This window comes from Eleutherodactylus coqui, chromosome 1 (genome assembly GCF_035609145.1).
Source record: "Eleutherodactylus coqui strain aEleCoq1 chromosome 1, aEleCoq1.hap1, whole genome shotgun sequence".
In the NCBI taxonomy this organism is placed as follows: Eukaryota; Metazoa; Chordata; class Amphibia; order Anura; family Eleutherodactylidae; genus Eleutherodactylus; species Eleutherodactylus coqui.
The window spans coordinates 127,596,726-127,609,945 of NC_089837.1; the positions used below are offsets into that span (position 1 = coordinate 127,596,726).

The 13,220-nt window shown below is 44.8% G+C and overlaps 1 protein-coding gene across 3 annotated transcripts in view; it reads left to right on the top strand.

The window, feature by feature from the left end:
- The window catches only part of LEKR1 (leucine, glutamate and lysine rich 1), a 152,719-nt gene that overhangs the window by 78,056 nt on the left and 61,443 nt on the right, over positions 1-13,220 (top strand). For all 3 annotated transcript variants that reach the window (XM_066600235.1, XM_066600251.1, XM_066600243.1), the window contains one exon: positions 7,042-7,123. In XM_066600235.1, coding sequence (XP_066456332.1) covers positions 7,042-7,123 — 82 coding nt within the window. The remainder of the gene's footprint in view (positions 1-7,041; positions 7,124-13,220) is intronic.

Consider the following 13,220-nt stretch of genomic DNA (forward strand, 5'->3'; position numbering starts at 1 on the left):
TCTATTAGATAGTAGCTGATCACATGAGCACCCCGTGACTTGGTAAACTTTGCATTGGCACTGTTTCTTTGATTTATCAACAGTACGTATTGACACTGCCCTTCTCTGTTTTCTCCTCTGTATTATGGAGGACCATATGACCACTAACCTGGGCCACCTTGTTAACCAGCAGTTAATATCCATACTTATTTGACCTACAAGATGCAAAGACTTGGTTGTTAGGTAATTACGATCTGTGGGGATGACCATCACATTTGGTGGTGTGTGGTTTTCAACGACCTCCCATCTGTGGTCTTTATTACTGCATCTGAAGAAAACCCGCACCTGCTCCTTCTGAAAGTACCCCTATTCTGAAGGACTGTTTTGGGCTCTGCTCATGCGCCATCCTTCATAGCACTTTAATGCCACAAGATCCTAATATCAACCACTGACACCATAGCTGGCCATAGTATTCATGTTGGTATGCATCTACAATAGTGTGCAGTCCTCCCCCCCAACGTGGAAGAGACAATGAAGTTACTATAGATTAATTCTCATGGGCGTATTATATTACGCCTACATCCAAATAAGTAGTAGAAGTGGTATCTGGCAGCCACTTCCCCTCCCTCCTCTGCAAGGGTGGAAAATAACAACATATCCTAAAAGTTACGTTTACTGAAGCTTCGGTCACGACTCATATGAAAGACAGGAACAACATTTCATCACTTTCTGCAAATACTTTCTCTTCGATATAGGAGAATAAAAAGTAAAAGGTTGCATGGCAAAGTTGCTTTACGTATAAGCCAAACTCACAGCCGAAGAAGACATCTGGTGGTCTGCATGTGATGGTAAATTAATATAATGTGTATTTCAGCAGAATCCACCATTAATATAGTGTGATGATTGCAAAGTTGGAAATAGGAGCAGTTCTTTAAATATTGGAGCCTAGACAGGCACTGTCCCTATTATGGTCCATTCTGTCCTTATGTGGGGCCATTCTGGCATTACAAAACATGACAAGCATTCTGTTCCACATTTTCAAGAAAGCTTTTGAATTACTGATCTGCTTGCACAATGTACTGAAAAACAGATGACTTTCAAATAATATCTTTTGAGCAGATGCTTTCATGTAAAGAAAGGCCGTCATCTCATTCAGGCTTTCCACGCTGTAATCATTTGTCTATAATCTCTCTTATGAGAAAAAGCCCCTTGAATGAGAATTTCATTATCAGAATATTTGCACGTGTTTCTTATCGCATCAGGAACAGGGTTTGGGTTTTTTTTCATTATTTTCTAAAGGTATTTTGTGTATTTTCCAGGGCATGTGAGTGATGTGAATGTAATGCTGATTGGTGTTTCAAGAACAATACCTTGTTTTATGTATTTCCCACATAAGAACGTTGGTGACAATTCATTTTCTACCCAAATTCCTTCTTGACTTCACAATAGGTCTAAGGATATATGGCCCCTATGACTAACACTATGCTATATTTATGTATCTGTAAAACAATAGCTTCAAGCCGTATATCACTGATACTTGGCAGACAACTAGAACCTATTGTGATCTGCCCAGAAGCAGCAGCCATATATACAGCATATAAATATGTCCATGAGAAAGAAAGATATGGTGATCTCTGAGTATATATTATATGGGCAGATGAGTGAAATATGTATATAGGGGATACATAAGGTAAATCTATGAATATGATCTATGATATGGTGCTTTACGTCTTGCATTCTTCACTGGTTCAGTCATGAGTATCTTGGAAATATGAAGTTAGAATGATGGAGTCAATTTTTGTGGTCTGCTTATGGTGTGTGGAGAGAAGGGATAAGTAGAAGCTCTTCTCCGTGCATAATGCAGAAAGGATTAGGAAATGAAGACAACGGCATTACATACTTCAAAAACAGTGTTTCTACTGAGACCTCAAGGGTATATTCACACTGGGTGGATGTACTGCATATTTAATGCCATAGATTTGCGTGCAAAAATCCATAACATCAATTGACTTGCGGTCGGGGTTTTAAATCTGTAACACGTTAATTTCTACTGCGCATAGAATTCAGATTTGTTGCAAATTTTGGAATTGAGTTACCTGTGCGTCTGCAGAAAAATCCACCGGTATGGACAGTTTGTAAATAAAAGCACTATAAAATAATAATGAAAACATTTATTTACCTTCTGCATCCTTTCCCGCTCTGTACAGAGTCTTGCCTTATCCCCCACCAGTCTCTGCACCATAGCCTCCCCTAATGATGGGTTATAGAGACAGTGGCATAGCTATAGGGGACCCAGAGGGCGCGTTTGAGACCGGGCCCTTAAGCCAGGGGGATCTTCTGGCCCCTCTTCACCATTTGTAAGGAGCAACTGTGCACTATTACCTTGTGGGGAGCACACATAGGGCATTATTACTTTGTGGAAGACACAAGGTAGGCACCATTATTTTGTAAAGAGCACAAAGAGGACATTGTAACTTTGTGGAGGGGCAAAAAGGGTGCATTATTACTTTGTTGTAGGGCAGATAGAGAACACTATTACTTTGTGAATGGCATAAAGGAGACACTTTGTGGGGGCACAACTAGGGTACTGTTACCTTGTGGGAGGCACTAAGGGGTCCTATCACATTTAGGGATAGAAAAGGGGGCACCATTACTTAGTAGAGAACACAGGGGGCACTTTTATTTTGTGGGGTCACAAAGGGGGATTATTAATATACAGGGGCACAAAAGAGAGCGCTGAGGGGCATTTTTTTGAGGGCACAGTGGAGAAATTATTGTGTGGCGGTACTATTACTCTACAGGACACAAAAGAGGGTACTGAATAACAGGAGTAACAGCAGAGACAAGTTGTCGCAGAAAAAGTCTTCTTGGTAGTATGACCACATAGAGAAGAAAAAGAAAAGCAAATGTAACCAATCAGAAAAGACATCACTCGTGATCACTTGAGGTGACTGGACTGTAATCACCACATAGAACCGGTATCTGACTATTATTTGGCGACTGCATTATTTACAAGATGGGATTATGTCTTAAAGCTTGTGCCACTGATCTTCCTGATCTTTTAAAGGGGTTGTCCCGCGCCGAAACAGGTTTTTTTTTTTTCAACCATCCCCCCGTTCGGCGCGAGACAACCCCGATGCAGGGACCTAAAGAAAGCTTACCGGAGCGCTTACCTGAATCCCCGCGCTCCGGTGACTTCTATACTTACCGGTGAAGATGGCCGCCGGGATCCTCTTCCTCCGTGGACCGCAGCTCTTCTGTGCGGTCCATTGCCGATTCCAGCCTCCTGATTGGCTGGAATCGGCACGTGACGGGGCGGAGCTACACGGAGCCGGCATCCTGCACGAGAGGCTCCATTGAAGAAAGCAGAAGACCCGGACTGCGCAAGCGCGGCTAATTTGGCCATCAGAGGCCGAAAATTAGTCCGAAACCATGGAGACGAGGACGCCAGCAACGGAGCAGGTAAGTATAAAACTTTTTATAACTTCTGTATGGCTCATAATTAATGCACAATGTATATTACAAAGTGCATTAATATGGCCATACAGAAGTGTATAGACCCACTTGCTGCTGCGGGACAACCCCTTTAAGACTCCAGCAACACCCCTAGTTGTTAGTGCTGTATGGATGCATCACTTACAAGACGAGTCGGGCATGGGGTCTGAAGGGAAATTGAGGAGAGGAGGGGGTTGCAAGATACATTTATTGCACCAGGGCCCATGAACCTTTAGCAATGCCCCTACATACAGACTCATGCCTACTGCAGCCGAACATAAACTGCAGTGGTCACATGGGTTGGTATGTTATTACTGGATGCCAGGAGAGCCCAGCAGGGAAGCAGACAAGACTCTCTCTCTATAGCTGTAGGAAGAAAATGGAGCAGGTGAGCAAATGTGTTTTTTCCTTGTATCACTTGTTTAACAACAGCAGATCCGCAAGACAGGGCTCTTTCACACGAGCATATATCAGCCGCAGTTTTCACGGTCGGCTGATATACGCTGTGATCTGATGCATTGGATTCCAATGCATCAAATCACATGGTCATATTCCCGCGACATAAAAGCGCCCGGCCAGCCAATATAGCGCTGGACGTTTAACTATTTTTTCGTCCGTAATACATCGGCTGCTGCATGGTCTCCTATGGGAGCCAATAACAGCAGCCGGAGAAGGGAGGTGGGAGGCAGTTTCTCTTCTCCCCTCCAGGTGATTGCAATGGGAGGGGGCGGGACGAAAGCTGAGCAAAGCACCGCCCTGTCCCGCTCCTCCCATTGCTGGCTGTGAACAAGGGGCAGAGCTAAGTTCCCACCCCCGTCCCACCCCTTGTCCACAGCCAGCAATGGGAGGAGGCGGGACGGGGTGGCACTTAGCTACGCCCCCCTCCCGCCCCCTCCCATTGCAATCAGCCGATTGGGATGAGACAGGAGGTGAGTTGGTGAGGGGCAGGAAAGGAGAAGGCTCAATGGCATGGCAGCCTTGGGGTATATATGCGTCGGGGCCCATGCCATCTTAACGGGCTCACAAACGTTAGATTTGTGAGCCCATTCACAAGTTTTTACTCCTCACATCATAACTTATATCGGCCAGGCGTGAAAATAGCGGCCCACATACGCTTGTATGAAAGAGCCCTGAGTCTGCTCCAAAATGATGCAGATTTGTCACTACAGAATTCTATGGAAATGAACATACCCTATGGCCGGCTTCACACGGCTGAGAAAATTGCGCAAAATCTTGCACAAATATAAACTGATACGATGCTATACAAGAAGCAAATTGTGACATGTTCCATCTGGCTTCATGATCTCACATCGCAGCCCCATTATTTGCAGTGGGGCCGGCGCAGCAGCATTGGCCCATTAAAAGCAACGGGAGTATTCCGCTATCCTCTGCTGCAGCTGTGACAGCTGCAGCGGGGGATTCCCTGCATCCCTGAAGTGATTTAAGGCTGTTTTCACATGAATGGGTTCATATTTGTTCAAGATTTGTGCATCTCACAAAGCACAAATCTTGTGCGATTTTCTCGGCCATGTGAATCCAGCCTTAAGAATTTTTTTACTGCCCAAGACAGAGAGATTGCCTCCTTCTGCTTGGGCACTAAAATGTATTTAATTTGGCATTGATGAGACTCGGTAGATTACAGATTATTGATTATTCTGAACAGTCCTAGAAAAGTATTATATTTCCCTCCATGTCTGGCGCATGACTGTGACATGACCCTTGACTGAAGGTCGGGAATAACTATTATTATTGTTATGCATCTAATCAATATTTTATAGTGAAATCATTTTAATTACTGTTCGGTGGCTTAGATGGCCTTAGTCACCATAGTTCACTAGTTCACCAACACAGCAGTTCTCTGTATATGAGTGTCTCTAGGACAAATGCACAATATATAATTTGCTTGTAAAAGGGAAGGACATTGGATGATGACTTCAGGTGTTTGGGGCACACCTTGGTATACAGCACATCAGACAGCCGGGACAGGTGCACTAGATCAGAGGACCCAGATTGTTATTGGCATGTTTTTCTCATAATTAGCACCATCATGTGCCAGGTACGTTGCTAGGCTAAACAAGGACAAACAAGCGAATAGCATGATGGCAAGAAGGAAACAGAATAAGAACTGCAGTTACTTTCAGGCCGGATTCACATGAGCGTACTCGTATTTGCGCAGTGTATTGTGCATGAAAAATTTGCATGCACAATACGCAGTGAATCGGACCCATTGATTTCGATGGGTTTGTCCACATAGGCTTATTTTGCACAAGCATTTTGTTTGCGCCAAAAATGCAGCATGCTCTATTTTCCTATGCATTTGCGCAGGGAAAGAGCACCTATTTAACTAATTACACTAATTGCCCATTTTAGTAAAAACTAAAAGTACAGTAAAACACATACATGCACGCACAAATATGCAACACCCATTGCGCATATGCGCACATAATTGCGCTTACACCCATTTGACACTGGGCTGAATCTAGATTACGATTAATAGGGTTGTCCTGATTTAGGCCTCTTTCACACAAGCCAGATCGCATCGCGTCCAAAAATTGCGGCAACGCTGCATTGCCGTGATCTAATTCCAAAAGGAATTAGCGCTTTCCCGTCCATTCACACCTTTAAATGACGCTGCAGCGGCCGTTGGCAGAATGGCTCTATTTAGCTTAAATAGCGATGCTTAAATGCGATGTTAATGGAGTTAGGGCTCAGTCACACAGGCGTTTTTACGCGTGGTGTCCATTGCCACCCATATGTTCTATCTTTTGTAGGTGCGATTTTTTTTTTTTTTTTTTTTTTTTTTTTTTTTTAATTTTTTTACAAACGCAGTACGAATGGAGTATGAACGATTTTTACTCGTATATGCGCGCGGAAAAACGCCCATGTGACTGAGCCCTTATCCAGGAAGCGGCTACCGGGATACGCCGGGGTCGGAGCAGAAGCACTGCTCTGCCCCCTGTGCAGTGGCTGGCGCTCGGAATTGCTAGTGGAGCTTTCGTTAAACTCAATAGGTGCTGCCCCTGCAATTAGAGGTGCAGCTCCAATTGATTGCAATGAGAGCTGTGCTTGTAATTATGAGCGCCGGACACTACACAGAAGTCGGAGCAGTGCTTCCGCTCTGACCTAGCGTATCATGGTGGCTGCTTCTTGGATAACTTAATATCATCTCTACCAGAACTTATGGTGTGATAAGAAAGCAATGGGGTGTAATAAATAGCATTTGTGCAGTTATGAAGTGAGGCATGATATGAAAACTAAGATATCCGTGGATATTAAATGTTGAGTGCAGAACATGGTCTTCAGTAATAGTTATTCTGCAACAAGACATTGTTCCAGTGGATATCAGGCTCGCCTCTAGACATACCGGGCAGAATATTTTGGCTCCCGACAGGTGCTGCTTACTTTGGCATAAACCCTTGGCGATCTCTATAAACACTTCCTGCCTACTGTTCATATATCAGAGCAAACAGTTTTTGTTCTGTTTTCTTCAAGTAAAAGCAGTTTGTAATCGGATTGTGTAATTATAGAATCCAACCCATTAATTATAACGGTTTTCTTTTTTTCCAGATTTACAACAACAGTTGGAAACAGTAAGGACGGATTTCCATAATGTAACTAAAGAAATGCAGCAGCACAAGGATATTTCCATGTAAGCGGCTTTCCTTTCTCTTCCTAAACAAACCCCTCATATGACAATTTAACACACCCGCTTCTCTTGGTTTGTGACAGAAGAGGGACGACCCCCTTAATAATATGTTGCAGCTGACTCAGAGATATCCGTTGCTTATGAAAGGAATAGCAGATGACATTGACAAAGATCTGCAACGGTTACTTAGGGATTGTTTCAAATACACTTTGTCATTTAACCCTTTCTACATATTACACTGTAGGGACTGCTTACAGCCTTCTCTTGTCACAATAATCTATAGTACTAACAGCATTCAGATGTCTTAAAGGGCCATTAACCCTACATTAAAAAGTAAAACTTTTAAAAGAGCTGCACACAGTATTCATGAATAAGTATGTGGGTGTGTTCACATGTAGTGGAAATGCTGCAGATTCACACCAAAATCTGCAGTGTTTCCGCATCAAAAAACGCACCAAGTATATATGACAACAAAAATCCCTCATAAGGAACCAATGCAAGACAAACTTTGGTATTGCTGACAAGTTTGATAGAAGTGACATTGGTGAACTAGTTCGCCATTTGGCCTCCACCCGTATGCTGGAGATAGAGAAGCAAGTTCACCATTTTACTCTAGGAGATCCTAAAACAAGCCAATGTGCATTATTTTTTAACAAAAGTGAAGAGTAGAAAAGAAAAAAGGAAAGGAACTGTAAACAGTGCACATTGTAAACATTAGGTAAAGTCCCCTGGTGCAAGCACTGAGTCGTGATCAACTCCTAGGGTGACATCACATAGTGAGGGTACTCATTTTACAGACCTCAGAAGGATGGAAGGCTGAGTCAACCTTGAGCTGGCTACTTGAACCTTGCGGGGATTGAACCCACAACCTTCAGGCCGTGAGTGAGAGCTTAGGATTGCATTTTCCTGTCCTAACACTCTGCACCACACGAGGCTCAGTAAACATTAGTATGCTTAATACAGATTGGATGAGCCTGCATGAGATATATAGAACTGGGGAACAAAGGGAAGAGAGAGTTGTAGAGAAAAAAGGTGAGGGAAGAAGAGTCGTGTCAGACAGCCACTTTAGTAGGAGATTTTCCCTCTATTCTTACTTCCCGTGTCCGTTGGTACTGATTTTGACTCGGATTCAGTTGCGGATCTGCATTTGATTTCAGTCGTGGACCCGCAGATGATTTTTTCCTTTAAGTTACACCGAGTAGGAGCAATTAAGCTACGGCAGGGAGAAGAAAGTAAGCTACGGCAGGTAGGAGCAAGTAAGCTACAGCGAGTAGTTGCAAGTAAGCTATGGCGGGGAGGAGCAAATAAGCTACGGCGGGTAGGAGCAAGTAAGCTACGGCGGGTAGGAGCAAGTAAGCTATGGCGGGTAGGTGCAAGTAAGCTACGGCGGGGAGGAGTAAGTAAGCTACGGCAAGTAGGAGCAGGTAAGCTACGGTGAGTAGGAGTAGGTAAGCTACGGCAAGTAGGAGCAGGTAAGCAACGGCAGGTAGGAGCAAGTAAGGTACGGTGAGCAGGAGCAAGTAAGCTACGGCGAGTAGGAGCAAGTAAGCTACGGCAAGTAGGAGCAAGTAAGCTACGGCAAGTAGGAGCAAGTAAGCTACGACGAGTAGGAGCAAGTAAGCTACGGCGGGTAGGGGCAAGTAAGCTACGGCTGGTAGGGGCAAGTAAGCTACGGCGAGTAGGAGCAAGTAAGCTACGGTGGGTAGGAGCAGTGACTCAGGAGCAAGTAAAAGATAATTAGCAAATCCCTGTCTCCTTCTTCAGGAAGAGCACTGTTCACTGCAACACCCAGTATTGCTATTGAATGCTCTTCCGCATCACCTGAATATCACTTGACCAGTGTTTGTCAGGTAATGCAGAAGAGCGCTCAGTAACAATTCTGGGTGTCACAGTGAGCAGCGCTCTTCCCAAAGAAGGGGGTTGGAATTTGCTAAGTATCTTTTACTTGCTCCTGAGTTTCTGCTAGAGATGAGCGAGCATACTCGTCCGAGCTTGATACTCGTTCGAGTATTAGGGTGTTCGAGATGCTCGTTACTTGTAACGAGTACCACGCGGTGTTCGAGTCACTTTCATTTTCTTCCCTGAGAAATTTGCGCGCTTTTCTGGCCAATAGAAAGACAGGGAAGGCACTACAACTTCCCCCTGCAACGTTCAAGCCCTATACCAACCCCCCTGCAGTGAGTGGCTGGCGAGATTAGGTGTCACCCGAGTATTAAAATCTGCCGGCCCGCGGCTCGCCACAGATGCGTTCTCACTTAGCTGAGGGAAAGTGCTGTTGATGCCGGGGCTGCTATAGGGAGAGTGTTAGGAGTGATTTTAGGCTTCAAGGACCCCAACGGTCCTTCTTCTCTATATGCGCTCAATGGGGCCGGCGGCAGCAGCGCCGACCCCATTGAGAACATATAGAGGACAAATCATTCTTCTCTGCCACAGCTGTAACAGCTGTGGCAGAGAAGAACGATGTTTGCCCATTGAATTCAATGGAGCCGGCAATACAGCCGACTCCATTGAAATCAATGGGCTGCCGACGATCGTGGGATGAATTGTCGGAAAGGGCTTAAATATATAAGCCCTTCCCTGCAATTCATCCAGAAAAGTGTTAAACTAAAAAATATATATATACTGACCTGCTACCGGCAGCCGGAGTTCCGCACGGCCGTCCTGCAGTGGGTGTGAAGGGGGTGTGAGTCAGACCTGCCCCCGGATTGGCTCAGCGCTGAGCCAATCAGAGGCAGGTCTCACTCACACCCATTCAGTGGGTGTGAAGGGGGTGTGAGTCAGACCTGCCCCCTGATTGGCTCAGCGCTGAGCCAATCAGGGGGCAGGTCTGACTCACACCCCCTTCACACCCACTGCAGGACGGCCGCGCGGAACTCCGGCTGCCGGGAGCAGGTCAGTATATATATATTTTTTAGTTTAACACTTTTCTGGATGAATTGCAGGGAAGGGCTTATATATTTAAGCCCTTCCCGACAATTCATCCCACACTCGCCCGCAGCGCATTGCTTTCAATGGAGCGGGCTGTATTGCCAGCTCCATTGAATGCAATGCGCTGGACAGCTCCGCCCGATTTTCGGGCGATTTTCGGGCACTGGTCACGCGATTTGCGGATGCGCATCCGTCATGCGATCCGCAAATCGCGCGAAAAAAACCCCGTCTGACTAAGGCCTTAGTCAGACGGGCATTTTTCGCGCGATTTGCGCATGCGTCCGGCGAATTTTTATCGGACACATGAGCGCTTTTTATGCGCTCGTCCGATAAATTATAGAACAGAAATCGCAGATCGCACCTATCTGCGATCTGCGATTCCTGTTCTCTTCTCTATATGCGCTCAATGGGGCCGGCGGCAGCAGCGCCGACCCCATTGAGAACATATAGAAGAGAAATCATTCTTCTCTGCCACAGCTGTAACAGCTGTGGCAGAGAAGAACGATGTTAGCCCATTGAATTCAATGGAGTCGGCTGTATTGCAGGCTCCATTGAATTCAATGGGCTAACATCGTTCTTCTCTGCCACAGCTGTTACTGCTGCGGCAGAGAAGAACGATCTTTATGCTGACAGTGCGGGGGGGGGGGGCCCACTCTTGCCGCTATTGTGGCTTAATAGTGGGACCTGTGAACTTGAGATGCAGCCCAACATGTAGCCCCTCGCCTGCCCTATCCGTTGCTGTGTCGTTCCCATCACTTTCTTGAATTGCCCCGATTTTCACAAATGAAAACCTTAGCGAGCATCGGCGATATACAAAAATGCTTGGGTCGCCTATTGACTTCAATGGGGTTCGTTACTCGAAACGAACCCTCGAGCATCGCGAAAATTTCGTCCCGAGTAACGAGCACCCGAGCATTTTGGTGCTCGCTCATCTCTAGTTTCTGCTCCTACCCGCCGTAGCTTACCTGTTCCTACTCATTATAAATGAAAGACAGAAATGGGCTTCGGGTCAGTGGCTGAAATCAGCGACAGATCAGCAGGTGAATCTGAGTCAAAAATCCCACCAGTGGTCCGGGTTTTGATGCAGTTTTTGATTACAGAAATGCTGCGGATTTGGTGCAGATCTGCAGCATTTCCTCTACTTATGAGCGCATCCTGTAAATGTTTCTGGAGGGTCTCAAAACTGGTGATGATAGTAAAGGCAGATATTTCTCTGTTAGTATTTCTAAAGACAACAGTAGCCTGAAATGGCCATGTAGAGGGAATAATGTATTGTGTTAAACTGGCCAGCAAATAGAGTTAATATTAGAGATGAGCGAGTATACTCGGTGAAGACAATTACTCGAGCGAGCATTGCCTTTAGCGAGTATCTCCCCGCTCGAGACTGAAGGTTCGGGTCCTGGCGCGGGGGAGCGGTGAGTAGCAGCTGTCAGCAGGAGGGAGTGGGGGGGAGAGAGGGAGAGAGAGATCTCCCCTCCGTTCCGCTCCGCTCTCCCCCGCAGCTCCCTGCCCGCCACCGGCACCCGAACATTTCATCTCGAGCGGGGAGATACTCGCTAAAGGCAATGCTCGCTCGAGCAATTGCCTTTACCGAGTATACTCGCTCATCTCTAGTTATTATACATTTTAGGCTTAGTATCCCTTTAAGAGTATATTTATTTACAGGGTACATTGACTACATCTCAGCAGCCATTGCTAATTTTTTGCACCTACTTTATCTTTACATAGCAGCCCATCCCGGAAGCAGGAATTGCTTTGGATGACATATTAGTGTGGCCATTGACTTTTTGTAATATTCCAAGCTCTTGATAGATGGTTACAAAATGCTTCCTTTGTACGTTTCTCAGTAGGCTTGTCTTTCACATCCACAAGTAGAAGATTCAATGCATGACAACCTGCAAATATTTTGCATGCATAGCAACGCCTCATTTGGAATGCTGATAAAATTACATTCTCTCATGGACATTCTTTAATCACTGGATTCTGATAACTTTTTAATGAAAGGCATTAAGTTCACTTCCCAGGATGCTAGAGAGACTTTGCGCATTAATACAGCAGATTTTATTCCACTTTTTTCCTTCAGCATTGCTGAAATATTGCATACAGATTGAGTAGATGTGCCCACATAATAAATCACAGCTAAAAAGACTTGAATTCATTTTGGGAATTACTGTAAACAGCAAGTCAATGTATTTGATGTGTTTATACAAATGATCGTAAGCAAACACCTACAAATATTCATGTTTATGAGCCTGAAATGCTTCTAGTTGTTATAGAAGCGCTCTTTTCAAACGCCTCTAATGCGCAAAAACAGCGCTTGTGTGAACGAGGCCTTACAGTCAACCTGACCATGACTGATCATCTTCAGTCCAGCCACCAAAATAGTATCCATTGGCCATATATTATACACCAAGTATTATACTGTGGTCAGGTGATCACAGCAGCAGTAGCAGCAATTTTTTATATATTGGGAACAAATTCAAGGGACAACAACCACAATACTATGGAAACAAATAGTCTCTTGTTGCTAGGGGTATGATCACACATTGCAGAGAAGATTTGTGGATGTGGATTTTCAGAGCTGAACTCACTTATTGCATTGCAGTGAATGAAATCTGCATGACAATCTGTTGTTTTCTGCAATAGATAGAGGATGCTGCGGATTTGAAAATCTGTTTTCTGCTGTCAGTGAATAAACTTGTTTAGCACTTCCTATAAGAGCTTACTCACAAGAACGCATTTGCACTGCGTAGTACGTGTGCAAAATTTGAGCATACAATATGCAGTGAATAGAACCCATTGATTTCAAAGGGTTTGGTCCTACGTGCGTTTTTTGTGCGCGCATTTTGGTCATGCAAAAAAACTGCAGCATGCTCTATTTTGGTGTGTATTACGCACCAATTAGCCCATATTAAACTTTATTGGCCATTGAAATGAGAAGAAACATTCTTGTGTATTTTTTGGCACAAAAAACGTCAAATACGTAGAGCATGCGTGCGCAAAAAATACAGTTAAATAAGTACAGATGCACACGAAAATGCAATGTCCATCATCCAAATACGTGTGTAAATACGCTTATGCCCGTGTAAAACCAGCTGTAGCCTCATTCACACAAGCGTTGTGAATTTATGCTGGAAATCACTGAAGAGTAGCCGTGATTGAGTCCTATGAT